General features: G+C 35.0%; 1 protein-coding gene across 1 annotated transcript; it reads right to left on the reverse strand.

Moving 5' to 3' along the window:
- Window positions 1-12231: 12231 nt before the first annotated feature.
- Window positions 12232-27079, reverse strand: LOC149411996 (uncharacterized). The gene is made up of 11 exons (XM_089646283.1): window positions 26984-27079; window positions 25930-26043; window positions 24586-24687; window positions 23626-23841; window positions 22742-22933; window positions 22058-22371; window positions 21458-21663; window positions 20285-20461; window positions 14877-14974; window positions 13691-13851; window positions 12232-12322 (listed from the first exon to the last, which is right to left on the reverse strand). Exons 1-11 carry the CDS (start codon window positions 27077-27079, stop codon window positions 12232-12234), a joined length of 1767 nt encoding a protein of 588 aa, XP_089502409.1.
- Between the last annotated feature and the right edge of the window lie 420 nt (window positions 27080-27499).

The raw sequence follows: 27499 nt of genomic DNA on the forward strand, positions 1-27499 counted from the left end.
AGAAATTAGTAGGAATGTTTATTATATCATAATAATATAATATAATAATGTGTAAGTGCAAATAATTAAAAAAGGATTTATATATTTCCTGCTAGTAATTTTGTTTGATTTATCCAAAAAACTATGCAGACCTTCATAATGAGCAAAAAAATCAATTAAATTAAAAATTCTTGCCTAGTTCAGCCTGTCCTACATGTTTTTTAGTATTTTGTTTAAATTTGACCAAAACTTGCGAAAGAAACGCTCTACCTAAATGATTCTATATAAAAAAAAATTGCTTATAATTTCTAGTTCTATTCCATTGAAATACAATTTGTGAGAAATATAAAATCAATTAAACGATGTTATTTGGGTAGGAACTTTGGTTATCATTTATGATTAGATCATTATCATCAGCAACGTCATTGGCGCTTCTTTTGAATATTCCTGATAGCTCCTATCACCCTCTATAGTCAAAATATAAGGGAATCTATGCTCTCAAAAAAAAACGCGGCCAAAACCATATACTCAAATTCTCCCATTTTCATCAGCGAGGTGCTGTCACCGTACTTTAAGGAACTTCTATGGAAAACTAAGCAGACGGCTAAAGAAACCCACTACCAATACGTGTGGTTTAAATCAAATAAATTGCTTGTCCGCAAAGCAACTGGGGATAAAATCATCCAAATAAAACACGAAAATGACCTAAAAAAAATGGGGTAACAAACTTAGACGACTAATCCACCTGAATCCAAGTAAATTAAATGTATTGCTAATCATTTAATATGGCAGAATTACTAAATACTATCCACTCAACTAGCACTCACTCACATTATTCAACCAATAATACAAAACTATGCGATTCTTTATTTAGCACCCCAGGCACCCTTACTATATTAAATCAAAACATAAGATCCCTAAACAAAAACTACGACGAACTAGACATACTATTGTCCTCCTTTAAAATAGACTTCAATATTATTATATTAACAGAATGCTGGATCCCAACCTCTTTTACTGTAAAATACAAAAAAAACTACTCCTCATATTTCACAACAAAATACAAAAATGATGGAGTTGTTGTTTACATAAAAGATAATCTTAACGCCTCTGTCTCAGAATTCACCCTAGAAAACTCAAACTGTTTACAAATAATCGCTCACCCAGATACGTGCATACTCGCTATTTACAGATCACCTTCATCACACAACATTACACCCTTTCTAATAGCTCTCGACTCTCACATAAAAAAAATTACCCACGTCAAAAACATCATCGTAACTGGTGACCTAAACATAAATATACTCCCACAAGGCTATCCCCAGAATATCGAATACCAACTGATGCTCCTGGAACATGGCATAATAAGCGCCATCAACACTCCAACCAGAGTTACCAGAGACTCGGAATCATGTTTAGATCACTTAATGATCAAATCCAAAAACAAATTCTGTAGCGTAGTTTTCGAATCCACAATCACAGATCACTACACAACAATGATAGGACTGACCACACAGGCATTGAACCCAACAACTCAAAACAACATCACAAAATTTGAAACTGACTACGTGAACCTAAAACATTGCCTAGAAAACCAAACGTGGGAACACCTTAAAAAAATTAACAACACTGAAGAAGCCTGGAATTACCTTATTACATACCTACAAACGCTCATCACTCAAAACACCACAAAAACATTCAAATCCTTCACGCACCGCAAAATAAGACTCAAAAAATGGATTACCCAAAGCATAATAAATAGCATTAAAAAACGGGACAAACTGCACAAACAAGTCAAACACAACCCAAATGATACTTTTCTGAACTCTTTCTATAAAAGGTACAGAAATACTTGCTCTCTAATTATACGAAAAGCCAAAGAATTATATTACAGAAACAAACTGGTAACTGCTAACTTTGACCCGAAAAGCGTTTGGTCTATTCTGAGGGAAAGTACAAATACACAAAAAAACAAAGATGATGAAATAAAAAAAATACTTATCAACGACGAAGAAGTCGACTTCCACAAAAATCCTACACTTATCCTGAACTACATAAACAGACATTACACAAATATTGGAGCTAGCCTAGCCGAAAATATAAAACAAAAATCGTCTAGTAACGATAATCAAGAAACTCAAAAAATTCCGACTCAGTGAACACACAAAAATAGTGACAGTCTATTCAAATTACATAGAGTAACTCTGGAAGACACCAACAAATTAATACATTCCCTAAAGAATAATACAACATCAGGTCCCGACGGAATAGACTCTAAAACAATAATTACACTAAGCCAACAACTACTTACTCCACTAACATACGTTATTAATCTTAGCCTGAAAGAAGGAATTTTTCCGAGCATCCTAAAAAAAGGTTTGGTTATTCCTATTCATAAATCAGGACCTAAAAATAATGTAAACAACTTTCGACCCATTACACTATTAAACACATTGTCAAAAATTCTTGAAAAAGCAATAAAAGAACAGCTGCAACAATATCTGGAAAACATGCAAATACTCTCAGTTAACCAACATGGCTTTAGAAAAAATAGGAACACAGAAAACGCAATTGCCACTGTAACCGAGTTTATTACACATAATTTAGATGCAAAAAAAAGTTATTTCAATCTATTTAGACTTATCTAAAGCCTTCGATACAATTTCGCACAAAAAACTTTTCAAGAAGCTAAAAAACATTGGCATAAATGGAGTAGAATTTGAATTAATGAAAAGTTTCATGTCTGACAGAACACAACAAGTTAAAATTGATAACAAGACAAGTGAACCACTCTTAATCACATACGGAGTCCCACAGGGGAGTGTCCTTGGTCCATTAATATTCCTCATATACATAAACGAATTATGTGACATTGAAATTGATGGTAAACTCGTGACCTTCGCTGATGATACAGTTCTTCTGTGTCAAGCAGCCACATGGAAAGATTTATTCATAACAGCTGAAAAAAGTTTGTCTATTGTCATAAAATGGCTAAACAGAAATACTCTTACCGTTAACACAGTCAAAACAAAATATATCACACGCAGTATTACACAAAGAGGTCAACCTCCGTCTAACTTGGACTTGTTTTTGCATGAATGTAAACAAACATCATCCAATTGCCAATGCGAACACATTGAAAGGGTTAAACAAATAAAGTACCTAGGAGTTATTATTGATGCATACTTACAATGGACTGACCACATTACTTTTATTACCAATAAACTAAAACGAGTCTTACACCTAATAAAATCCATTAAAAACATTTTCCCACTAACAATACTCAGATCAATATATTTTGCACTGTGTCAATCCATTGCCACTTATGGAATATTAGCTTGGGGAAGCGCTACAAACACAACAATTGACCCAATTCAAAAAGTTCAAAAGGCAATAATAAAACTCATACTGCAAGTACCATTCTACACAGACTCAACCAAAATCTTCAAAACACTAGACGTCATGTCAATAAGACAACTTTACGCCAAAACTGCTCTCCTACACCTCATCCATAATAATCTTCATATTACAAATCAAGCAAAAGCCATAATAAAAACCAGGTCCTCAACAAATAAAACACTGAACATTCCAATAACACACACCACACACGGTCAAAGACACTTTCAATACTACGCAACCAAACTTTTTAACAGTATGCCCATTACTTTGAAACAATTATTGACTACAAACACATCTACAAACTTTCTCAAAAAACATATCATAGCCTGGATAAAAAATCAAGATATTCACTTTATTCAAAAGATTATAATTCCAAACCAAACATAACCAAAATATAACAAGTAAAATTAAATATTATACACATTCATCAAGAATTATCCACAAATTCATACACTCACATATAAAAGTGTGTTTTCATGTTTCAATATATGTCTGTGAAAAAAAATAAAATAATAATAACTTTCTACCATAACACATAAATACCTGTCACCCTTAACCACAAACACGTTAACACCTCAGCACAGGTTCTCCTAGTGAGGTGCTCACGTTACATATAATATCACACACACACACAGTTTTACCTAAATCAACCTATGTTCTTCATTTTTTATACCTTTTTTCTGTACTTTTTTTTCTCTGTACTGCAATATATACCACTGTAATAATTTGTAAAACGTGTATTCAAGAATAGACATAAATAAAATAAAATAAATAGCTTGTAGTCAATACTTTTACTACCTACTGCCGTCGGTATTCTGCTACCTTCCAAAGGTACGTTGTTCGCCTCGTCCTGTAGGTTTATTAAAAAAGGTGGACAAATTAATCCATCATTGCATTAATCCCTCATCCATTATTATACCTAGTTGTCTATTGTTTTATGTCCCTTTACGGAAATGTATAGGGATATAAAACCATTATTCAAGTGCCAATAAAATTAGGGTACGAGTCATGGTGGTTGGAACCAATTTATTGATAAAGGTATACAATAATAACTAAGGTTAGCACTACTTGACAACCAAAGTATTATACTACTCATATCTTGTAAGTAAACAAACGTAATATTTATTTTTTGACTGCTGCAAACAGTTCCTGATTAGATAGTTGGATTCTTAATCTACTAATATAATCATTATTATTAGATTCAACGTAGGGGATTTTATTTTTATTTTAGCTAAATTATCTTTGTTAATTATGATTTTTGGAAACATCTGATTATTATTAATTACAATTTGCATTGTTTAAAAGATCAAATCACCTTATTGATGCATCACGATGGTATCAGGATGTTTCTAATTAAATGACAAGTCAGTTTTGAAATTCAGCAAATACAACAGAGTTTAGCTAAAAATTGGTCACTACCATATCAACAGTGTTTATTTTGTAGAACTCTATTTTATTTAAAAAAATAAGGAATCGAACCTGCATCTCTCATCACGATATTAAATGCGTATACCACCACACTACGGATTTTGAAGAACATTAGCAAATAGGCGGCAGCATTAGCAAGTGCTCGAGCGGCCCTCACGTATGGACAACGGTCAGGAATAAATAATTTGCAAGTTTTTATTTGTATTAGTCCACACAGGAGGCTTTGGGGTTTCCTTGGGGGCTCAGATCTTGGAGGATGCTTTCATTGGGGAAGAGGGGGTCCATGTTGTGGGAGGGAGGAAACCAAAGATAATAGAGAGGAAATACAGACACCAGAAAATCTTTCCACTTTCCTCCCCTTTCTGAAGTGGCAAGTCAAATGGGTATAAAAAAAGTTGTTGACTCGTTCCCGGTTGTACGCCGGTGCCAAAAGAATCAACGATACTCGTTGAAATAAAATGAATATGTAGAAAATATGAAAAATTGTGTTTTTCTGCAAAATATCAAAGAAACACTTTTGAAGTACCTAAAAACAGTTATTTTTCCTTACTACAATTATCCACAATTTCTTGGTTCTTTTGAATCGTGTTTCGTAACGAGTTCTTTGTGCCAATTCAAATTTGGAGAAATTCATGGTCACTTGCAAAGTGTTTGGCAGGAGAAGCAGAAAAAGATCATCGACGTGTTGGTGATGTCCTTGGCTCTTCAAGCAGCGCAGGACCGAGAGGAGTGGAGGAGCCTTATCCACCAGGCTAATTTGAGTGGGTTTCACGGTCCTCAGCAATGGGGAATCGAATATAGAAGAATATTGGGTTGTTGTAAAGACACAAATCGTAATGTTGCTGACAATTTTGTTGTACATTCAATATTCTCCCAATTGCACCCCTGTCAAACAACGGTGCCACATTCAGTAGTAATAAACATTGTTTAGTATTTGAAGGGTGTTCGGCTGATAAGAATCTTTGTGTCAAAATTAAAAAGAAACGACACTTTGTTAAACACTATTTTTCACAATTATTGTTGCTTATTTTGCATTTTGCTCGGGGTTATGGCATCTGTGAACTCATTATAGGACATTTTATTGTTAATGCCTACTTCTTAGTACATAATATGCATGTAGTTGTCGCTAAGTTTGAACTGAATATGTCAAAATGACATAATGTCAAAAACTTTGCCCAGATGTAATAAATGAAATTTTGGTCTCAGGAGAATTTTTTGGGCTAGAATCCAAAGGTACTGACTCAGTGGATATGTGATATATGTGTACATGTAGCTAAACTAAAGAAATGAATGACAAAATGATAATATTTATGAAACTAACTAACCGCCACGCCATGGATCACCAAAAAACTAGGTCTTAGCACACACTCCTCTCTTCATCCACATTCATTATCGTCTCATACATATCCTTCTGTTATTCCTTGATATGGCCCTAGTCAAGTACTTGGTTCACTCGTGCCATGTTTTACTCGGCTGTCCCCGACTTCTACCACTCTCATTCGCGTCATACATTCTTTTTACACTATTTTATAAGTTCATTTGCTCTGAATGAAGATGGTTTGGGCATCTACGCGTCCATTTCTTAATCTTTCTTAATTTGATCCGTGAGGTGTATAAGTGGTAAAACCATACGGTGAGATTCGCGAATAATGCTAGCATTATGAGTAAAATTGACTTTGTTATTGGTAAACATGCCCTATTTCCGCATCACTTAATTAGATAGACGTCCTCGAAACGTTTTGCTGGAGAAAAATGTTTAAGATACCGTACAAGTCCGTTTAATGTATGAGTGGTCCAAAGACACAAGTTCCCAGTTCCCATCTAGACATTGCGGGTTCCTACTCTGTTTGATTCTTTGAGTCCTTCATCATTGTATACTACAATTTTCCGCTTATAGTAATTAATGAATCAACAAGTATTATAAACACTTACAGCCAGTGGTGTAAATATTACGCGCAAGGTCAGAACAGTGAAAAACTTGACTTATTACGATCGCGTTTGGTTAAAACTGTCTTTCACTATCACCAATGTTGAACGGGCGTGCAAGAATGTAATTTGTAAACGGTTACAATTTGAATTTCAAGTTGCTTATCTGATAGTACATATGTTGTTGTAGTTATTCATATTCTGATTGCTTGAACGAGCCTTTCCAACGAACGAAATTCAAATTTATCTTGATTCTTTTACGGGAAGATAATAATTATTACACATATTGGTGCTCATCTGAATGGCTAGATTGTAGTGTTAAAATTTTATTTATTAGAGTTACAGATATAGTATTTGAATTTATATTTAACAGTGTTAGGAAGGTTGGCCAATCATACCGAATTTCTTTATCCAACGAAATAACGTCATTTAAAAATTAATACCAAAAATAAAAAATGAGAAAAACAATAGGTACTATATTTATAAAATAGTCGCGAAAAAGTTAAGGCTACAAAACAGTGTAATTTTTAAAATACCCAGGTGTAAATTTAAACATGAAAATAAGTATCAATAATAACATTAAGTGTACGTGATTTTATTCGCTTCAAGCGAAAGGAAATAAAGAAGGAAAGATGATTGAAAGATATAATAAAATAATAAGTTTTCTATGGTTCTATGATATAAGTACATATCGATACAAGTAAGTATCGATATTATTATTATTATTCCGATACAGTCTTAATCAAAATAATAAAAACATATAAATATGAAAAAATATAATCTCTAAGTAATCCGTCTAATTTTGACAACCTAGGTACAGCAAAGGCGTTCTAGATTTTTTGTGAGCTTGAGCGCTATAATTGAAAAATAGCACATTATTGAATTGTTGTAGCTGAAAATATAAACACATTTTTTGTTTATGTTTCAATATTTGAATAAAGATTTTAACTTAAGAATTGTAAGAAAAATTAAACCGAAACCTTCACAAACTAGCTCACTGAAAAGTCTAGAAGCACCACTGAGGTAAAGATAAGAATTGCAGAAAGTTTTGATAAGTTCATTCGAATTATTTTAAATAAAAGAGGACCAAAGTGAGATTCTTGGGGAACTTCTGAGGTTACAGGGATGAAATCTCAGCCGAATCCTTATACAGTTACAGAGTTACAGTCGGCGTGCAATTGTCGAGACGGATGGTTAACCAAGGAACGACGTCACCGTGTACAGTACAGGTACCCACTTCTTCGATTTGTAAACTAAAATGATGTGTGGAATTTTGTCAAAATGAATAGTCACACAGTTTGCTTTTTGTTGATTTTTGGTCACAATAATGTCAGTAATAAAGCGTGGTCGGATACAAGTAAAATGATATTAATATCAATAGTTAGTTTCAAAAGGTTTACCAATTACATTTATTTTGGATGTCATTCTATAATTTAATGGATATTTCATACATCCATACCCGTAGCCCATGGTTCAAACTACGTTGCAATCTAACAATTGTGACATTAGTTGCGCATATTTTGAAATTCCTGATAGAAAAAGCTGTGCAAATTTCACGTCGCCAGATCGCAATCGTTTTTGTTGCTTCATCTCATAGTTTTCTAATAGGTACCTACCGATACAGGCCATTCAAGATTACCAAGCAACTAAAAACATCTTGATACTGGTTCAACGTCATACTGCTTATCTTTATTATGAATTTTATATATGCATAAATATTTATTATTTTCTTTCTTACATTTGGTTGAGCGACCCTTTTCAATGAAATACTACATTCAATGTCTTAATTAATTTGTAGGCAGACAATAATTTAAACTAATTGGCGAGTCGCAACAAAACTCTATGAGCTCCGATGTAGTTGAGCATACCAACAACTTTCTTTGTTGGTATGCTCAACTACCTTGGAACTCATAGAGTTTTATGCATATATTATTTTATATATGCATAAATATTTATTTATTTATTATTTTCATTCATACATTTGGTTGAGCGACCCTTTTCAATGAAATACTACATTCGATGTCTTATTTAATTTTTAGGCAGACAATAATTTAAACTAATTGGCGAGTTGCAGCAAAACTCTATGAGTTCCGAGGTAGTTGAGCATACCAACGACTTTCTTTGTCAGCAACTGACATAAAAACACAATGGTTTAATTAATTATTAAATTTATTTATTTATTACACGCCCTAGTGAGCTTTTACATAATACTTTACAAGCTATTTGTATCAATTTAAATACAAAACAATGATGAAAATATAAAGATAATGAAATAAAAATAAGTTGCAACAAAAACATAAAATAAAGCACACAAGTAATAATTATTATAACCGAAAATTAGAATCCTCACTCGGATAATTAAATTTAAAAGATGCATAACAAAAAACAAACGAGTAGAAGATATGAACCTACGTCTGTCTATTGATGGAATAAAGAACATTTATAGTGACTAGTTTTGAGATAAAATATATCTCCCCAGATCAGAATATTTACGTGAAGTAAGAAGTTACGGTAAAGTCTCGGAATTGGGGAATTTTGATAAACCAGTGTCATGGTGTTTATTTATTTATTTTATTTTTTTATTTATTTATTTGTTAAGACATACACAGTACAATTAGATACAATTAGATATTTTTAGTTATTACATAGTTGTAGTACCTATTACGTATGTCCATAAAATATCATTACGTAATTTCGCCTGAGATTGTTATAAAAGGAAGGAAGTGTGTGGATAATAATAAAAATAATAAATAATAAATGAATTGAAAACAAGAATTATAATAAGCTCACGAATTGTAATTGACTGTTAATAAATAGGAGTTTTGAAAAATGATGTGAAAATATTTTTGAAATATGTCATGCTAAGAAATTTAATAAGTTAGTTTTGTATGTTAGAAAGGAATCATGAAAGATGTCTAAATGTAGTAATTTTTCGTAATGGGTGTATGTTGTGATTGCGCGAGTAATAACTGAATTGTTTGTTGCATTGGTATTGTTGGCTTCAATATGAAATAATGTATTGTGCCTGGTACGCCTCGTTGGAACATTTAAACCAATGACGGATAGCAATTCGGGACTATCTATTTTATTATTTAGCAGATTATGTAGAAACAACAGGTCTGACAATGTGCGTCTTTTTTGTAAAGTTAACATATTATTTGTAGTATTGTTGTATTTCTTGAGTAAATGTTTCGAAAATTTATTCTGTATACTTTCTACTAAATCTATGTATACCTTATATTGAGGATTCCATATTGTGGAAGCATACTCCAGTGGACTTCTGACCAATGAACAAAACAAAATTTTCAGAGTCTTAGCACTTTTGAAAACTTTGCATATTCTTAATAAGAAACCTAGCATTCTGTAGGATTTTGAAATAATGTGTTCAATGTGCTTGTCAAAAATTAATTTGCTATCTAAGTAAACACCTAGATCTTTACACGTAGACATAGGTTGTAAAGGTTTGTTATTCAAGTTGTATGGATAGATGATTTTGTTTTTATTTCTAGTAAATGTAATCGAGTGACACTTAGATATGTTTAAGGACAATAAATTTGATTCACAATATATGCCCAAATTATCAAGATCGCTTTGCAATTCCATACAATCGGATAAACACTGTATAGCTTTATAAATTTTCATGTCATCCGCGTATAAAACAAAGTAACTATTTTTAAAGCAAACGTAAATGTCATTTATATAAATATTAAATAAGAGTGGTCCAAGATGCGACCCCTGGGGCACACCTGAGACAATTTCCGTTAAGCAAGATGCAAAACCATTGACAACCGTGATTTGGTGCCGATTATTGACGTATGATGCGATCCATCTATAGAGGTCACCATCTATAGAGGTGTTGTTAAAATAAAAGGGTAATACATTTCGGCAAGATTTTTTGGGAACATGGATATTGTTAATCGAGCAATTCAGGACAGTCAAGTTTGTAATGCAGTATTTTATGAAATTCTTGCTGACATGTACCCGGCGTTGTTGGGGATTATCCTTAGGAGTTAGACGTATACCATTAATAACTTTTCTGTAGGCCTTTTTAAGAGATACAATTCCGTTGTACATTATTTTGATGTATCTCATAAGGTTTAGCCAGCGTTAGCAACGGAGCGTTTCACGCTCCGCCCTCTCTGCCTACCCCTGCGAAAAAAACGGCGTGATGGTTAGTTATAAGTTAGTTTTCAGTGATTTAGACATAGGCAGAAGAAACAAAGGGACATGAAAGCATGCCTCACCGTGCTACGACCAAACTGCACGGACCAACAAAGTGACGGGGCCAACGGAAGTTATGCGTTTGATGGGAAGGTAGAAACAAAGGAGGGGCGCCGCTTTGCATAAATCTGATTAGCAGTAGTATGGGTGACACGCGTTGTGCGTGCGGTTTAATGACTTCATGATTATGTGGTTCATGGCTCACTTGCTAACTCGATTCTGTCATGTATGGCCATGATGATGCACAATGCATATGCTATTATTTTACACGCACTACCCGATCAACCAGAAAAAGAACCCCTCAGGATATTTTACAAGAAATTATCCGATCAACCAGAAAGAGAACTCCACAGGCATTTTTTACACGCACTACCCGATCAACCAGAAAGATAACTCCTAAGGCATCTTTGCAACAGCCAAAAGATTTAGTTGGGTTTTTTAAATTTCCTTTTATACCAAAACATCATAAGTTCTCCAAGAATGATTGTTGTACAGAATAGAAATTTAAAACAAAAAAAGTATTATCTCATGTTTCTAAGGCTTCAAAATAATACAAACTCTTGCAGCTCGTAAGTATCCGGTATTTTCTGTCATACTTCCAAAGCTTCAATGGTATTCAATGATTTCTCTCATGTTTCCAAATCTTCAAAATAACAAACTCTCTTACAGTAGGTACCTATTCAATGTTTTCTCTCGTGTTTCCAAAGCTTCAAAATAACACAAACTCTTACAGTAGTTATTCAATGTTTTCTCCCATGTTTCCAAAGCTTCAAAATAATAAAAAACTCTTGCAGTAATTATCTGGTGTTTTCTGTGACACTTCCAAGCTTTGAAATAACACAAACTCTTGCAGTAAGTATCTTGTGTTCTGTGACACTTCCAAGCTTCGAAATAACACAAACTCTTGCAGTAAGTATCTTGTGTTCTGTGACACTTCCAAGCTTCGAAATAACACAAACTCTTACAGTGGGTATTCAATGTTTTCTCTCGTGTTTCCAAAGATTAAAAATAATTAAAAAATCTTGCAGTAGGTAATTGTATTCTTATTTCTGGCATGTTTCCAAAGCTTCAAAGCACTAATCCCATTCGATCACTTGCTTTCACTTCAAAATAACACAAATTCTGTGAAACAAAACAGAACAAAATGTGTTTTTTTTTAAATCTTTTATATCAAAATTATCTGTAGAAGTATAACAGTAGAGTTACCAAAAATATATATAACAAGGAATTTTGTAAGAGAGCAGAGGAGAGTAAAAATATTAGGTAAATGTCAGATTTCTACCGAATCGATTGATCAGATTTCTTGGAGTTTTCAGTTGTCCTGGGCGACAAAGTGTAGGTTGACCGTGGTGTTATCATTGAAAAACAGCTGTAAGAAAAAACACGAAATTAGTAAATTAAATTATTGTTTTTAAATGTAAAAATCAATTTCTTAATATATAGAATATGGACAATGGAGGCAGTTGGTTACCAGGCACATCACACATGCTTTCCGAGCGAAAATCCACATAAACTGCCGGCCTGCATGCTAAAATATTGCGAGAACAAAACCGGAAAGTTTGGCTTATATTCAACCGCCACAGCAGGGCAGCATACTCGCTGCGCTATATTTGTGCCAGAAAGACTTGTACCGAACAGAGATCGGGTCCCCTCCCGGCACCACGCATTTCCCCACAACGAAATGGAACACGCTTTGAAATCATGTTTGTATGAGTCTGACAACCATAGATAAACCACAAACTAGATCAATATCTTCGGGCTTTTTGTATGAAACAAATTGCTCCTAAAAAAACAAAGATATGCCAATAAATAGACAGTTCAATAGATGCAATTCTCATTCAGAACTTACGTATTATACCATGCACCAATGAAAAACTCTGAAAGTTTATTCCATACACTTTATGAGTTTTTTATTGGTGGATATAGTTAGGCAACAATATGACGTCACAATATTCACGGTTCCAATTTTCGTTGGGAGTTATACCCCTTGCTGACAACTCTATTAGAACTCTACCTAATAGTAGTTATGTGAACAGCAGATCTCGGGTCCAAAAAGAATGTTTCTAATTTTATCTTATTTTAAATTAAAACTAAAATTTCCTCTGAAATCAAAAAAATTGTAAGTAGGTACTTAAATACCCACATAATGGATTAATCAACACGACGATTTCACATTTGAAAAAATAATAACGAAAATGCTTTTAATAAACTACGATATCTGTAATAAATTGACCGCCGAAGAGCGCATATTGAAATAATCAGACCCTGCGCAGAAAATAAAACATCGTTAAAGTAAGGCAAAGGTTTGTAGCGCTTCCCATTGTGGGACATTTTTTGCTAAGGATCTAAATGTTCGTTTTTAAACGAACCGCCTAGCATAGTGCGCTAAAAAAACTGAGGTGGTTAAATTAACACACATTTTAAAAGTGTCCAATTTTGGAAACAACCCTAAATTTTCGTTTAAACGACTTGGGATTTGTAATTAAGTTTTTCATTTAAAAAGGACTTGTAATTCGTAATCCGATTTCACTTTCGAGGACTGAATAGTGATATTACAATGCAAATTGCTAGTAAACCGTTAGATTAATTTAATGAAAAATCACAGGCAGACGGTCACACCGCCTCCCGGGCTCCGGAATTTGGTTTGTTTTTTTCTCACCTTTCCCTGATTGTCTGGTCTGTTAATTTAAATGTTTATGTGCTCTTTGAAGTACAATTTATATGATTGTTCTTTTACCTATTGTGGCGCAATATCTGCTGCGGCTCCGAGAAGCTGTCCAGCCCCGATTTCCTCTGCATCCTCAGGCTGATGGGGAGTGGTGCAGAGAACCTGATCTCCTGAGGGTCCTGGAGCTCTAGAGCGGAGTATGGTGCTCCTTGAGCCACTTGTAGCTTCATCTGTAAAATGGATTATTAATCTCTAGAGCAGTCTAGAGCTTCTGTATTTCCCTTAAAGAACTGTCAAAATGCGGATCTAAACAATACAGTAAGTGGGGAAAGTACTTAATTGGTGATTTACGATATTTTTCTAGGTAATCAATAATGTTATAGGTAATCAATAATGTTATAGGTAATAAAAATAAAATTAATTTGTTTTAATTTCAAGCACCTACACGGAAATAATATAAAAATATCGTCTGTAAGTGGCTTCACCACATTTTGATAATGTCTACAGAAGGCGAAACAGCTGCCACGCGAAATATTAATTACACAGCAACTTGTCTATAAATAAACTGTTTTTATAAAATGATTGATAATATTATTGAAAAGAATATGTTAAAATTAAGCTGATGTAGCACAGTGGCTTAGTGCACCTGACAGGCAATCAGAAGGGCGCGGGTTTAATTTCTCTCAGTGGCATTAATTTCATGCTTTTTTTATTCATTTTTGTGTTTCATGCTTTTAATTATTGCTTATAATTTGGTATCATTTGTGCTTTGCATATAAACCTTGTCTTGTAAACATAAGTTAATATTTAATAAAAAAAATAATAAAATACAAACTTTAAAGTAATTAGGAAGTTAAGCCTATCGATCTGATGTTGTTAAGTTATCGATTAGAGCGTGCTAGACCCCCAGGGTGGGATTTGGCCCTCACATACAAAATATCTTCACGGGCTGCGGTTCTTCGTCATTCGCCTCCAGACCTCAGTCCTTCTAGTCCTGATACAATCCCCTTACACACAGTCTATCTGCTTCACTCATAATTGGTGTCCTGTCATCTGGCATTCTTATATCTATCTTTTGTGACCTCTTGTGACAAAATCTTACAATGACCTAATCCTCAATTGGATTATGATCCATTTTGATTCTGTATCATCCAATTTCTAACGCGCAGATCATCTTTGGATCTTTTCGAAGTATTTTCCAATCAAGGACTGCTAATTTTGTTTCTTCCCTCTTAAATATTAAAAAATTTCTTACTTTTTCATGTTTTGGTATTTGCTGGGCTAGCCTAGTATTCATGTCATGTTTAAGGCCAAACTTGTTGATGAAGTCTTTTTCGAATATTCCTGTCAAACCTAAAAAGATAAAATTATTATTTTTGTATGATAAATTTGATCGATTGAGACTCCATAGTAAGCATCCAAACAAAAGAAGAAGATAAATAAGACACGTCCGTTCGCCAGATAAACCCCCCATAAGCCCTTAAAAGCCCGTGCTGCCTAGTATGCATCTATTTATCTAATTAAAAGTTTCTACTATCATTTTTGATTTTTTTATTTATTTATTAATTGGCTCGCCAACAGAATAATACATCACATATTTTTTACAATAATTTATATTTATACATGGTTATAATGATATTTCTAATTATAGGTGAGCACAACATTCATCTCAATATTCTTTGTGTAATAGTAATTGGTTAGTTACAGTAATAATAAATTTAATTACAAGAACGTATATAAAAACAAGGAGGATCGAAATCAATTATGTATTATTAAGAAAGATGCATACATACTTACAAATATATTATATATATACGCATACACGCACACATCTTAACACAGTTAACCTTATATAGTGACACGGAGAGCACACTCAATTTTAAGCTTAACACAATTTAATATTTTACAGTATTTTTAAACAGTGAAACTAACAATTTAACGAGTCATTGAGAGACTGCAAGTTTAAGGAAGTCGGAGAGCAATCCTGCTGGTTCCTAAATTCATAACTGAGTGAGCATTGTCAATATAATTAAAAGTCAAAACATTAAGTATTATTGTCACCCAAACTACTACCGCGCGGCTGGGTCCCTAGTATCTACTTCAAATCACTCCACCTTAAATACAGGCTGACCCATCCTCCATTTTTCCAAAAAAAAAAAAAAAAAATTTTAAGTTAAATAAAATGGATTACCGAGGATTCATCAATCTGGCGAGAAACGCGGTTTAGGCCCTCACTGAATTAATAATTGACCCAACAAGCAAATTAAACAAAGATCAAATCGCAAAAATGGTACCAAAAACAAATGCTATTCTCGGAACCATTGCTCAAATGGCTGCCAAAATGGCAGCACTCGAGGGTGAGCTGTCAGCTTTTAAAGCATTATCCAATAAACCTAACTCAGTAGTATCTACTTGTGAAGCAGCCGACGAACTCGAAGAAAGAAAAAAAAGAGCAAATAATCTAATAATCATAAATATTCCTGAAAGCTCTAAGCTCAACCAAATAGAAAAAATACAAGATGACAAAATACAAATTACAAAAATCTTGAATAAGATTGATAGTAACATTGAAATTAACTCTATCAACACTTTACGCCTTGGAGCAGTGAGGCCGGATAAACCTAGGCCCGTTAAGGTTATTCTAAAGAACTCCACTGAAGCAATAAATATCCTCAGGAGAAAGAACTTTTATCTGACCAACTCCACTGTTAAAATCTTTTCCGACCAAACACCGAACCAACGAAAATTCTTGTCGGACCTCCGCCAAGAATTGGAAACTCGGATAAAGGGAGGAGAAGTTGGGTTAACAATAAAATATATGAATAACAAGCCCACAATAATAAGGTCAACTTCAAAAAACTCAAACACATCATTGAATACGGCCAAAATATCCGAGGCTGCCGTACCAAACTCATAGAGCTACAAACTACTCTTCCACTACTCCAACACATTGAAGTTTTTCTTCTTACCGAAACTTGGCTTGATCCTGATATTCACACCGAGGAACTTGGATTTTCATCTTACAACACCTACCGCCTTGACAGAAATCCAGCCACTAGTACTAAAACCAGAGGAGGAGGAGTTCTTATATCCGTTACAAAATTACTGCCATCCACTCGATTAATTTGTAAACATCTGGACGTGGAACAGGTATTCGTTTTACTAAAAACTAAATCAGGCAAAATTCTACTGGGATGTGTCTACATTCCTCCTGGATACAATATCACAGTCTACAGAAACCACATAGATGACCTCGAAACCTTTAAAAATAAATACCCTGATGCCAGAACAATTTTATTTGGTGACTATAATACCCCTTGCATTGATTGGATGAATAAGGACTCTTATAATAACTTAAGCCTACCAGAAAATGCCCGCGAAATAATAGATATGACGAACTTACTCTCTCTACATCAAGTCAATCAAGTCTACAATACCAATAATCGGCTGCTGGATTTAGTATTCTGCAGTGATACCTCAGTCCATATTGCTAAATCAGTTGACGAGCTTCTCCCCCTAGACTGCTATCACCCCGCCCTAAGCGTAACCATCACTACTAATAACTCACCAGATGACACAACTGTTCTTCCTAACCTAACTTATAATTTCTCCAAAGCTGACTATTCTAACATGAATCAATATCTTGCAAATGAAGACTGGTCATTTCTTCACCATAATAATACCATTAACTATAATCTTGAATTATTTTACAAAATTATTAATAAGGCCATTGAAAGTTTTGTACCACTTTCACACTTCAAGGAAGCGAAGTTCCCAAAATGGTTCAGTGGCGAGCTAATTAACCTAGTTATCTGTAAAAAAATTGCACACAAAAACTTTAAAGAATCGACTACAAGATATTTCACAACTATAGAACTCAATGTAAAAAACTATCAAGAAATTCATATTTCAATTATTTAAATGGAATCGAAAACTCTATACCTTCTAATATTCAAAACTTTTTCACTCACGTTAACTCTCTTAGAAAAAATAAACAAGGTTTACCCCTTTCAATGCACTTCAAAGAAAAGAGTAGTACTGACATGAATGTAAAAGTTAACTATTTTGCTGATTATTTTAAAAGCGTTTATGACGAAGATATCCCAGACAATTATATACCACCTTCGTCGGTTAACGAGGGCATACATATCCCTGCCATACACATCAACATAAACGACGTTATAAGTAAAATCAAATCCTTAGACAAAAACAAAAAGGCTGGACCTGATAATGTACATCCCAATATCCTGATAAATTGCATTACTTCACTGGTTGAGCCGATTTTTCTATTGTTTAATCAATCCCTTGACACAGGGTACTTCCCTGATATGTGGAAACGTTGTTATCTAACTCCTATATTTAAAAAGGGTAATAAAAGTGATGTTACTAACTATAGACCAATATGTAAGCTATCTGTAATTCCTAAACTTTTTGAAAAACTATTACTTGATAAAATTTCACCATGTATTAACCATCTCATTGTTCAGAATCAACACGGATTTTTGTCGGGTAGATCAACTCTGACAAATCTCTCGTTATATGAAAACTATATATCAAACGCATTAGCTAACAGAACTCAAGTCGATTCCATATATACGGACTTTATCAAGGCCTTTGACAAAGTATGCCATAAATTTCTCCTGATCAAACTACGTAAGCTCGGTATTGACGGAAAACTTTTACAATGGTTTGCTAGCTATCTAACTGATAGAGTTTTACTTGTAAAAATCAATTTGTTCATTTCCAGTCAATTTATAGCTACCAGTGGTGTACCACAGGGGTCTCATTTAGGCCCAATATTATTTTTACTGTTCATAAATGATATTGTAAATATATTTGATGAAGATATTAATACGTTACTTTTCGCAGATGATTTAAAAATATTTAAAATAATCAAAAGCGCTGAAGATTGTATCTGTCTACAAAATAATTTGAACAGGTTAATTAATTGGTGTTCTCTTAACAAACTTCATCTGAACATAAATAAGTGTTATTCAATTAAATTTTACAGAATAAATCAACCAATTATTCATTCATATAAACTTAATAACTCAATCCTTACCTCTGTCGAAGAAATTAATGACCTGGGGATAACTTTCGACTCTAAATTAAACTTTGTATCGCATATAAATAATATTAATAATAAAGGAATGAAAATGCTAGGCTTCATTCTTCGAAATTCTAGAGGTTTCAAGAATATTTCAACATTAAAAATTTTGTATACATCCCTGGTTCGTAGTCAAGTCGAATATAACTCCTCGATCTGGTCCCCCCACTACAAATTACATTCAGATTCAATCGAAAAAATTCAACATAAATTCCTAAGACACATTAATTTTAAACTCGGTATTCCCATTGAAAATATAAATTATAATTACTTGATGAAAAATCTAAATTTATTAAAACTCTCAGATCGAAGAATTATATCCGACTTAATATTTATGTTCAAAATTGTAAATGGTAGTATAGACAGTCCTGATTTAATTAACCTCATTGAATTTCATATACCCACGAGAGCTACTCGTTCTAAAATTTTGTTTAAATGCAACAATATCAGGACTGAGTATTCCAAACACTCGCTTGTACCTAGGTTGCATGAAGTTAGTAATAGATACGCAGATGTGGCAGATCTATTTAACTGCACGCAAGGTAGGTACAAGAGGGCTATGCTATCAAATCTTTTAAATCAATATTAATTTAATCTAATTCTACCTTATTTGCACTATAGAAACTTATGTACTTGTATCTCTTGTTTACTTACTTACTTACTCTCTAATGTCATTACACAATCAAATGCCACATATATTTGTAATTCTTTTTTTTAAATATTTCTACGATTTTAACTGTGACATGTTATCATTGTTTATGGTATATTTATACCGTTGATATTAAATAAATAAATAAATAAACATCTAAATACACATATATACATAGATACATACATACAAACATATACACATTTAAATAAAAACACACACATAAGCATATATGCACAGATGTGTACACTGTACGCATATATATAATACATATATTATGGAGCTAATGCATTAGTACAGGGCTTCCCTAACTGTGAGTCGCGACGCCCCGGGGCGCCGCGGGATCATCCCAGGGGCGTCGCGAGCCAATCTTTATAGCGTCTTCCACACGCACACTTCGGAGCGACTGAGTCCCGCGCCACTTCGGGCCGCCACGCAGAAAAGTCTCACAGTGAACTGCGCTGTAAACCTATCGGTCTTTACTTTTCTGCGACTGAAGTGGCGCGGGACTCGGTCGCTCTGAAGTGTGCGAGTGGGAGACCCTAAATCTGGAGCAATATGACTGGGTTAGAAACCCTTTCCAGTCGACCTCACCATCAACACTTTCGACAGCAGAAGAAGAACAGTTAATATAATTGTCCTGTGACTCCAGCCTTAAGCTGCAATATAATAAGGATAAGCTACTTGAATTTTGGAGCATTGTTAATGATTTTAAACAGAGAGATTATATCTTGAAGTGAGACTTTTTTAAAGTGAGTGTCTTTCAGCATAGTTACCGAGATTCCGATGTACTCCAGTAATTTTTTGAACGGTCTCCACTTTCCTGCTATGAATCTATGTATTGTTTAACTAACTGAATTACGACTTTTACCCTGTAATTAAATGACATTATTTTACTATATATTACCGGCTCTCTTCAGCAGCTCATCCAGACTAAGCTCGTCTGTATCCACAACAGGTCTGTACTTTATCTTCTCCTCTTCTTCTTCTAATTCAGGCGAAGAAAAATTATTCGTGTCTGGAATGTGAGCTTCGATTTTCTTCACCTTTTGAGAGATTTCTGATTTTGGCTGCTTCGTGCTATCTGCAAAGTAAAAAAAAGTTTCTCGTAGACTAGTGATCTTCCAAATTTTTTTTTACCTACCCCCACGGTAAATTAGTCTATTTTTTATTATTATTTTGCGCAATACAACACTAATAGATGAATTTTGTGCAAAAATATTGGCGCCTAGATTTCTGAAATCTATAAACGGCATAACATCTATAGTATGAAAGTAGGGGAAAATTTTTATGTGGGAGTTGATGGAGTGAAATATCTCGTTGTTAAGAGCAGCCGTATTCAACATTTTATACGCACAAGAGTCCCAAATGTCCGGAGCCAGTGGGACTACGGCATCCCCAATTGGGATTGGTTGTTAGGCTAAAAAAGGATGGAGATGAGAAAGAGGAGCTACCTGGTTATTCAGTTCTGATCAAATACGACTAAATTGATTACAAGCATGGTTTTCTATTTTGATTGCCCTGAGGAAAACGATTTCCCTTAGGTCCTTTGTCATCTTTAAGGATGCTGTGTGGAAGATCTTTTTGAGGAAAGGAAGGTGAGGAAGAAAAACGGTATAAGGGATGGGTGGGAATCTGGGTTCAGTGTGTCCAGGAGTGACGGACATATAAATCCATCCCTCACAGTGCGTTGCAAGGCGATGGGTCGAGAGAGTCCGGCTGGAGAGGTTAACAGTCTCGCTCAATCGACCCCTCCCGATCCGGCCCGCAATGCAGTTGGTGTACAGACGCATCTGCCGCCAAGAGCCGGACAAACCTCATCCCACGAACCCGGCTAAAAGATTGTTGTTCACCATGGCTGTTGTTCACTTTGTGCTTGTATCTTCTTCTCTGGAATGTGCCGCGAATACACTACAAATTATTTTACTTAAATTAAAATGTAAATTAACACATTTAAAGGTATTTTTGTAGTGGAATAACTTATTGCATAAGTGTTAACACGGTACAGTTACAGAATGGTGGTCTATCACCCAGGCGATATTAGGAATCTTTTAAATTTGTTTTCGTTTTGTGTTCTTACCAATCTGAAATTGGTCATCGTCCCAAATGGATGGTTTCCTCGGCCTGTTTGTCTTGTCCGGCGGTGGCAACAGACTCCTGGGACTCCTTTTACCATCCACTTCCTTGTGATCCTGCACGTGGGAGGGGGTGTCGCTCAGCGGTACGACGGCTATGTGATTGCAGCAGGCCACGAGGACTTCTGGACGGTTCCAATGGGAAGCCTCACTAAATTTATTGAAAAGAATAAAGAAATTAAGCAAAATTTAATTCATTGAATTAGATTTCACGCAGGACTAACCGACACAGACAACAAAAATTAGTATGTTTGATGAATAGCGCAGGTTTTATGAATTCATGACAAATCAGGTCCAATTTTGAAAAGTGACACTTGAATTCAGAGCAAATTTGAGTTTATTGAACCATATTTCACACTCACGCAGGACTAACCTATTTACATGTTTTGCAATATTTACAAATCACTTCGTTCTATTGTTTTTAGAACAAGAAGATTTCGTTTTACATAAAAACAGAAAATTAGGAATATACCCTTTTCTTATTTGTTAAGTAATAAAAAAACAAATCAAAATGAAATCGCAGCATGGTATGCATTTTTAATTACATCATAATTTCCTCTGCAATCTCCCTTTCAAAAGCCACTTGCAGCGATTCCTCTTCAGGCAGTGAATTATATCTCAGAATGCCGCCACAATCAGAAACCCTAGATCCCTTCCTGCTGAACGCCACCGACATCTTCCTCCTTCCACGTGCAGGATCTGCAGCCAGGTTCTCCGCAGGACCCTTCCTCCTCGCAGGACCGCAGTAAATCGACGACGGACCGAACTGAATCAGGCGTCCAAGAATGCCAAAAGAACTGAATCTTATCTGGATGGACTGTGTGTATGTTTGACTCAGTATGTCGATTATTTTAAGTTCCTGAAAAAATTGCATTGTATTTATTTTAAATTTCTTTATAGAATCATAATTTCTTCTTCTTCCTTTACTTATAAAGACGCTCCACACAGCATCCCCAATCACAAAGAGAACAGTTCCCCGGGGGTCGGTTTTGGATTTGATTTTATGGACAAGTTATTTGAAATTTGAATTTTTGAATTCCAAACAATTTTCTGATAAATCTCGTATGCTCTTAAATTCCAAGAAAAAAAAACAGGTGACAAAAATGTTCGATTTTGGAAGCAAATGAAAAAACCCGGGTGTTCCTCAAGAATCGGTGATGGATCCAATTTTATTGATAATTTATAAAAAAATTCTTAATTCCCTCCCGATTAGCTGATAAACCTCTTACTCCATTCTTGTTGAAGCTCAGCACTGCGGAAATATGCGCCAGGATGGCTACATCCATGATGGCAGAGCTCTGCAAAGCGAGAGTCGCGGTCGGCTTGGCTGGGATAACGGGGTCCCATATCCGGACCCTACCGTCACTGCTTCCCGTCACTATCAACTTGAGGGTTATGGAGTATTGGAAACATGACACTCCCTGGAACCAGAGGAAATTTAAATCCTTATATATTGAAACTTATGCAGCTGTTGGAAGTTAAAACCAACAATAGCTTTAGGAAAGCTGAAGTATTAGTATTTTTAACTTCCAATAGTTGCGCGTACCACCTGAGGTGATAGTGTCTTGTTAAGAGTCCCACCAGCTCTCTCAGTGAGTTTCTTCTCATATTTAAGTAGTTGCATGGCTCGTTGAAGGTTGGAAACGTCTAAGAGCACTTTCCTTTTAATTTCATAATTTCTATTATGAAACCCGTAATAAAATGTAAAATGTAAATGTAATGTAAATTAAAATTTCCAAAAAGAGTGACTAGCAAACTGAAATACAAAACTCAAGGAATATTGAACTGGAGATATAACTAGATTAACTCCACATGATAGGAACGGAAGCTTTATTTTGTAAGTAATTAACAATACACATGGTAATGCGCAAAATGCTGAAAATATTGTGAGTGCTTGCCGCGCTACTAAAATAGCAAAAGAAGAAACTTCTAAGCCATTCTCATCTGTTCCCAGTACTGCATGCAATCTCTCTGTTTTTTTGTGATTCTAATAGAAACTGAAAAAGAGGTGGAAAGGGGATATTTGAGAGCAATATTGAGACCAAAATGTAATAAATACGTGAAATGAGAAAGTCAGAAAAGTTAGCCAAAACGGTTATAGTGAAAAAGTGACCTTGTTAACTTTGAAGACATAAGAGTCTCTTATTCCCTTCCTGTGCCTGATGATAAGGGAAGCCTCAGGGTCGCTAGAACAGGAGATGATAGAGTCATTGAGGCTCAAGAACACAACCTTCTTCACGGGACGAGCGTGGAGCCTCCGGTGAACCTTTATCTCGCAGTAAGGCTCTTGAAGGATGCATTGTAGGTCCTTGAATAATATTAAAGTGAGCTTAACATAATATTATGGACACCGGTACATATTAGTCTCATCTCTCATCAAAGTTATGTAAAAATAGGTTTTCAACCCTCATAAGTCTCATAAACCATTAAAATTATAATTTCACCTGGAGTCAGTGGATCTAACAGAACCCCTATTGGGGGTAGATATGTTTTAAGAATGAAATACTCTAGTTTGTGAGGCTGAAGATGATGGGGAAGGGTAGAAGAGCGGGAAGAGGGTGGGGCGGAAGTACCTGGTTATTCAGATCTGGTCACTAAACTCAGCTAAAGCCAATTCAAGCAACGTCTCAATTCTGAATGATTGTCTTCCCGAGGTGAAAGTAAGAACTACTTTAGAACGTGCCGTAAATATACAACATCGATTTTAATCAGTAATCAATTTGAATAAAGGCCAGAAAGAGGAAAAAATAAGACATAAAATAAAAAAAATACAATAAGCGTAACATGATAATGTTTTTGACTGCGCATTACGAAAAAAATGTATCAGGTTTGGTTAAATGAGAATTTTAAAGTAAATATCTATAAACCACGAAGTAGCCACTTTTCTCTGTCTATAGTTTCTTTGAGATTATTATTACTATGACTTATAACCACCTCTTTCACTACGAAAATTTGCCCCATTGATGACAGTACTGATCATATTTTTGAAGTTTGGAATAATGTATAGGTTTATACTCACAATCCAAAAGTAGTTATTGATTTTATCCTGGACTTGTTTCAGAAAAAGTCCAACTCTGGGCTGCTTGAAGTTTATAAGTGTTATTCCCCCGTGGTCATCTCCCATGAAGAGGCATGACCTACCAGTCTTCTCCTTAGAGCTGTTGTAGGCCAAGCACTAAAATTTAAAAAGAAATGTAGCCAGGAATGGCAAAAAGAGCAAGATAATTATTGATAATAACATCTTAAATCATCCGTAAATAGGAATCCCATATACATAAAAATACGGATTTTTAGTATATCTGAGAGACTATCTAGGTTACAAACCAATTTCATTAGAAACATTTAGATCATTTAAAAAAGGAAGCTGCCTAAAATATGGGAAAAAATTAGTTGCATATTGTTAATTCTTAATTTGACGTTTGATAACTAGGACATGATGGTCAAGTGGTTAAGACTCTGTCCCAGTAAGACAGAGATCCTGTGTTCAATTCCTAGTTGTGTTCGTTATATTTTTATTTTCTGTGTCTTGTTCTGTTTCATCCTTCGTTGAGATGTGTTTGTTTTATTTTCTTCTTCAATGACGTATTTAAAAACGGTTAATGTTTACAATATAAACCAAATGGAAATGCCCTATTATATTTCTGTGCTCTTGGTACCTATTTGGTTTTGTTTTGATGTTTAGACGTAAGATGTTTTTTATGTATAATTGCTGCTCCAGGGGGGCTAGGACGGTTGCTAGATAAACAGAGATATGAGCAGGACTGCAGATTACTATCGTAAAAACAACAGTTTACGTCGAATAAATTAAGAGATGTTTTTTGTTCGTTGGCGATCTTCAGTCATGTCCAGAAATCGTTATCGAACAAGTTAACGACATTAGTGCTAGTGATATCTTGTTCCTCACGACTGATTCAAGTTGACGATTGATTTTTATTTTATACTTAGCACAGACACGTGAAATCTCGATAACGACAATAAAAATAATTTTCTGTGAAAACATTATATTATTGTAGGTAGCTACTTTATCGCTTGTCTGGATTTTTCGCTAAGTAAGTTGTAATTTTAAAATTGCCCATAAATTCAAAGCAAATCTGAGTTCTAGAGCTCATTCACTAATTTCGTATTTTTGATGCTCCCCCAGCCGTTGTGCCCATTTGATGCGTAGGTGGAGACTTAAAGTTAAAGATAATGTCAGCGTTGCGTAAATGCAGTGCGGTGCAGACGACCGAATATGTGGTCAACGATGCCCGCTTCAATTATTCCACATGATTGATGAGTTCCACAGGGCTCCTAAGCCTCTAGACTGACTCGCAGACGTCCTCCTCTGACCCCCCACCATACGAAAGGAGAAGAAGTTATCTTAAAGGTTTCAAGTAAAGATTATTAGGATGTTAATAAGTAATAAGCATTTAGTTACCGTGGGTATGTTGGTAACACCAGTGATGAGAAAAGTGGGAACATGCAAAAGAGTTGAAGAGTCGTAGATCATCAGGCTTCTGTCAGAAGCAGCCAATAAAAGAGATTGCGAGTCCTTAAAAACGTAGAAAAATATGAATTAAAATTATGAAAAGAATGTCATTGTACTGCTATCATTTCAAAGGCGGTTATTGATGAGAAATACACTACAAAAAAACCGAATTTCTTGAGCCGTATGATCTAAAAACTACCAGGGGAGTCAATTGTAAGCAATGCTAATACGGATGGGGGATAATATCGTAGAGTGGAAGATAACCTCAGTATCGCCCTGATGTAAGACTACCAGACGGAATTGAGCAGTACGATATTCACATAAAAAAGGTTAGATTAGGTTAGATTAAATTAACAGTCTTTCCTACATGCCTTCTAGCTCAGGCGCGGGGACTCCATCAAAGCCAAAGTCAAGTTAGCCTCTCAGAAGCTGGCTGTACTGTACAAGGCACGCAGATACTGCAGATCGTTCACAACTGCTGACTCTATACAAATCGCAAGTGCGCACCGCTGTTGAATTTGGCAGTCATCTATGGTCCGTTTGACAGATTCCTCTGTCTTAACAAACGGATTGCATGCAATCTTTAGTACACAGGTGTTACCTGAAGACGCTGTCCCTGTTCTGCCGGATTATCATCGGAAGATGCACCCAGGAACAAGCGACATTGATCCCTTTGAAATCTGGGCATAGTCCGAAAATATATCAAACACGCGCATTGTTACATAATTGAAATTTGTTACATAAGAACGGTTCGTTTCTACCACTCGTTCTTAAGCCACAGCCACAGCAACGATTTGCCGGCCTCTGTATTTCCTTCCTCAACAACATCGGTCTCTTCAAGACCCATGTTCACTCCGTCCTCTCCTCAAACAGACCTCCACAAAACATCCCCAAAGATGACATATACCCTTTTTTCTTAGGGATTCTTGTGGTTTGTATAGAGAAAATAATAGGTGAGGTGGGAGTTCAGCTAAAACTAAGCGGCTGTTTTTATTAGGTTAACCTCTAGATTGATGGCAGCTGTGATCCAAACATCCCTGACTCTTCTGCTGACTCCAGTTCTCGTGAAGAAGACGTCGTATTCCATCAGCAACTTCATCTTCCCATCGTAGACCCCGACCTTCCCATACTTGGATACTATGACGAAGCAAAACGAGGTCTCCGTCTCTATCGGCACGACGAATACAATCGATTCTTTCTGAAATGATAAATTAATAATATTATTTTTATGATGTTACTCACGACTTGGAGCCATTTTTGTAAGGTTCAAACACCACACAGATATTTGTCGAAATGGTAGGTATTCAAAATGAATCGACGTCGTAAGATCATCTCATAATTTCGAGACCAAAATATCATTTCATAAATTAGATTGGTCTGTTATGACTAGGCTTAAATTCAAATAGGAAGTTTGGTATTATGGCTTGCACTATGAAAGAATTTAGACCGATAAATAATGACCCTTTAAAGTGTTAAGTACTTTACTTTTTTAATGAGCTGCTATTTTACATAAGAACGA

Source organism: Hesperophylax consimilis, chromosome 24 (assembly GCF_061612785.1).
Source record: "Hesperophylax consimilis isolate HC1 chromosome 24, BYU_Hcon_1.0, whole genome shotgun sequence".
NCBI lineage: Eukaryota > Metazoa > Arthropoda > Insecta > Trichoptera > Limnephilidae > Hesperophylax > Hesperophylax consimilis.

Coding starts and splice junctions, on each gene's coding strand:
- LOC149411996 (XM_089646283.1), bottom strand. CDS start 27,079: ATGAAGTTGCTGATGGAATACGACGTCTTCTTCACGAGAACTGGAGTC. Junction 24,688..25,929: donor GTGTTACCAACATACCCACG/GTAACTAAATGC, acceptor TTTAAATTTTAG/TGCTTGGCCTACAACAGCTC. Junction 12,323..13,690: donor CAGATATTGCGCCACAATAG/GTAAAAGAACAA, acceptor TTTTTCTTACAG/CTGTTTTTCAATGATAACAC.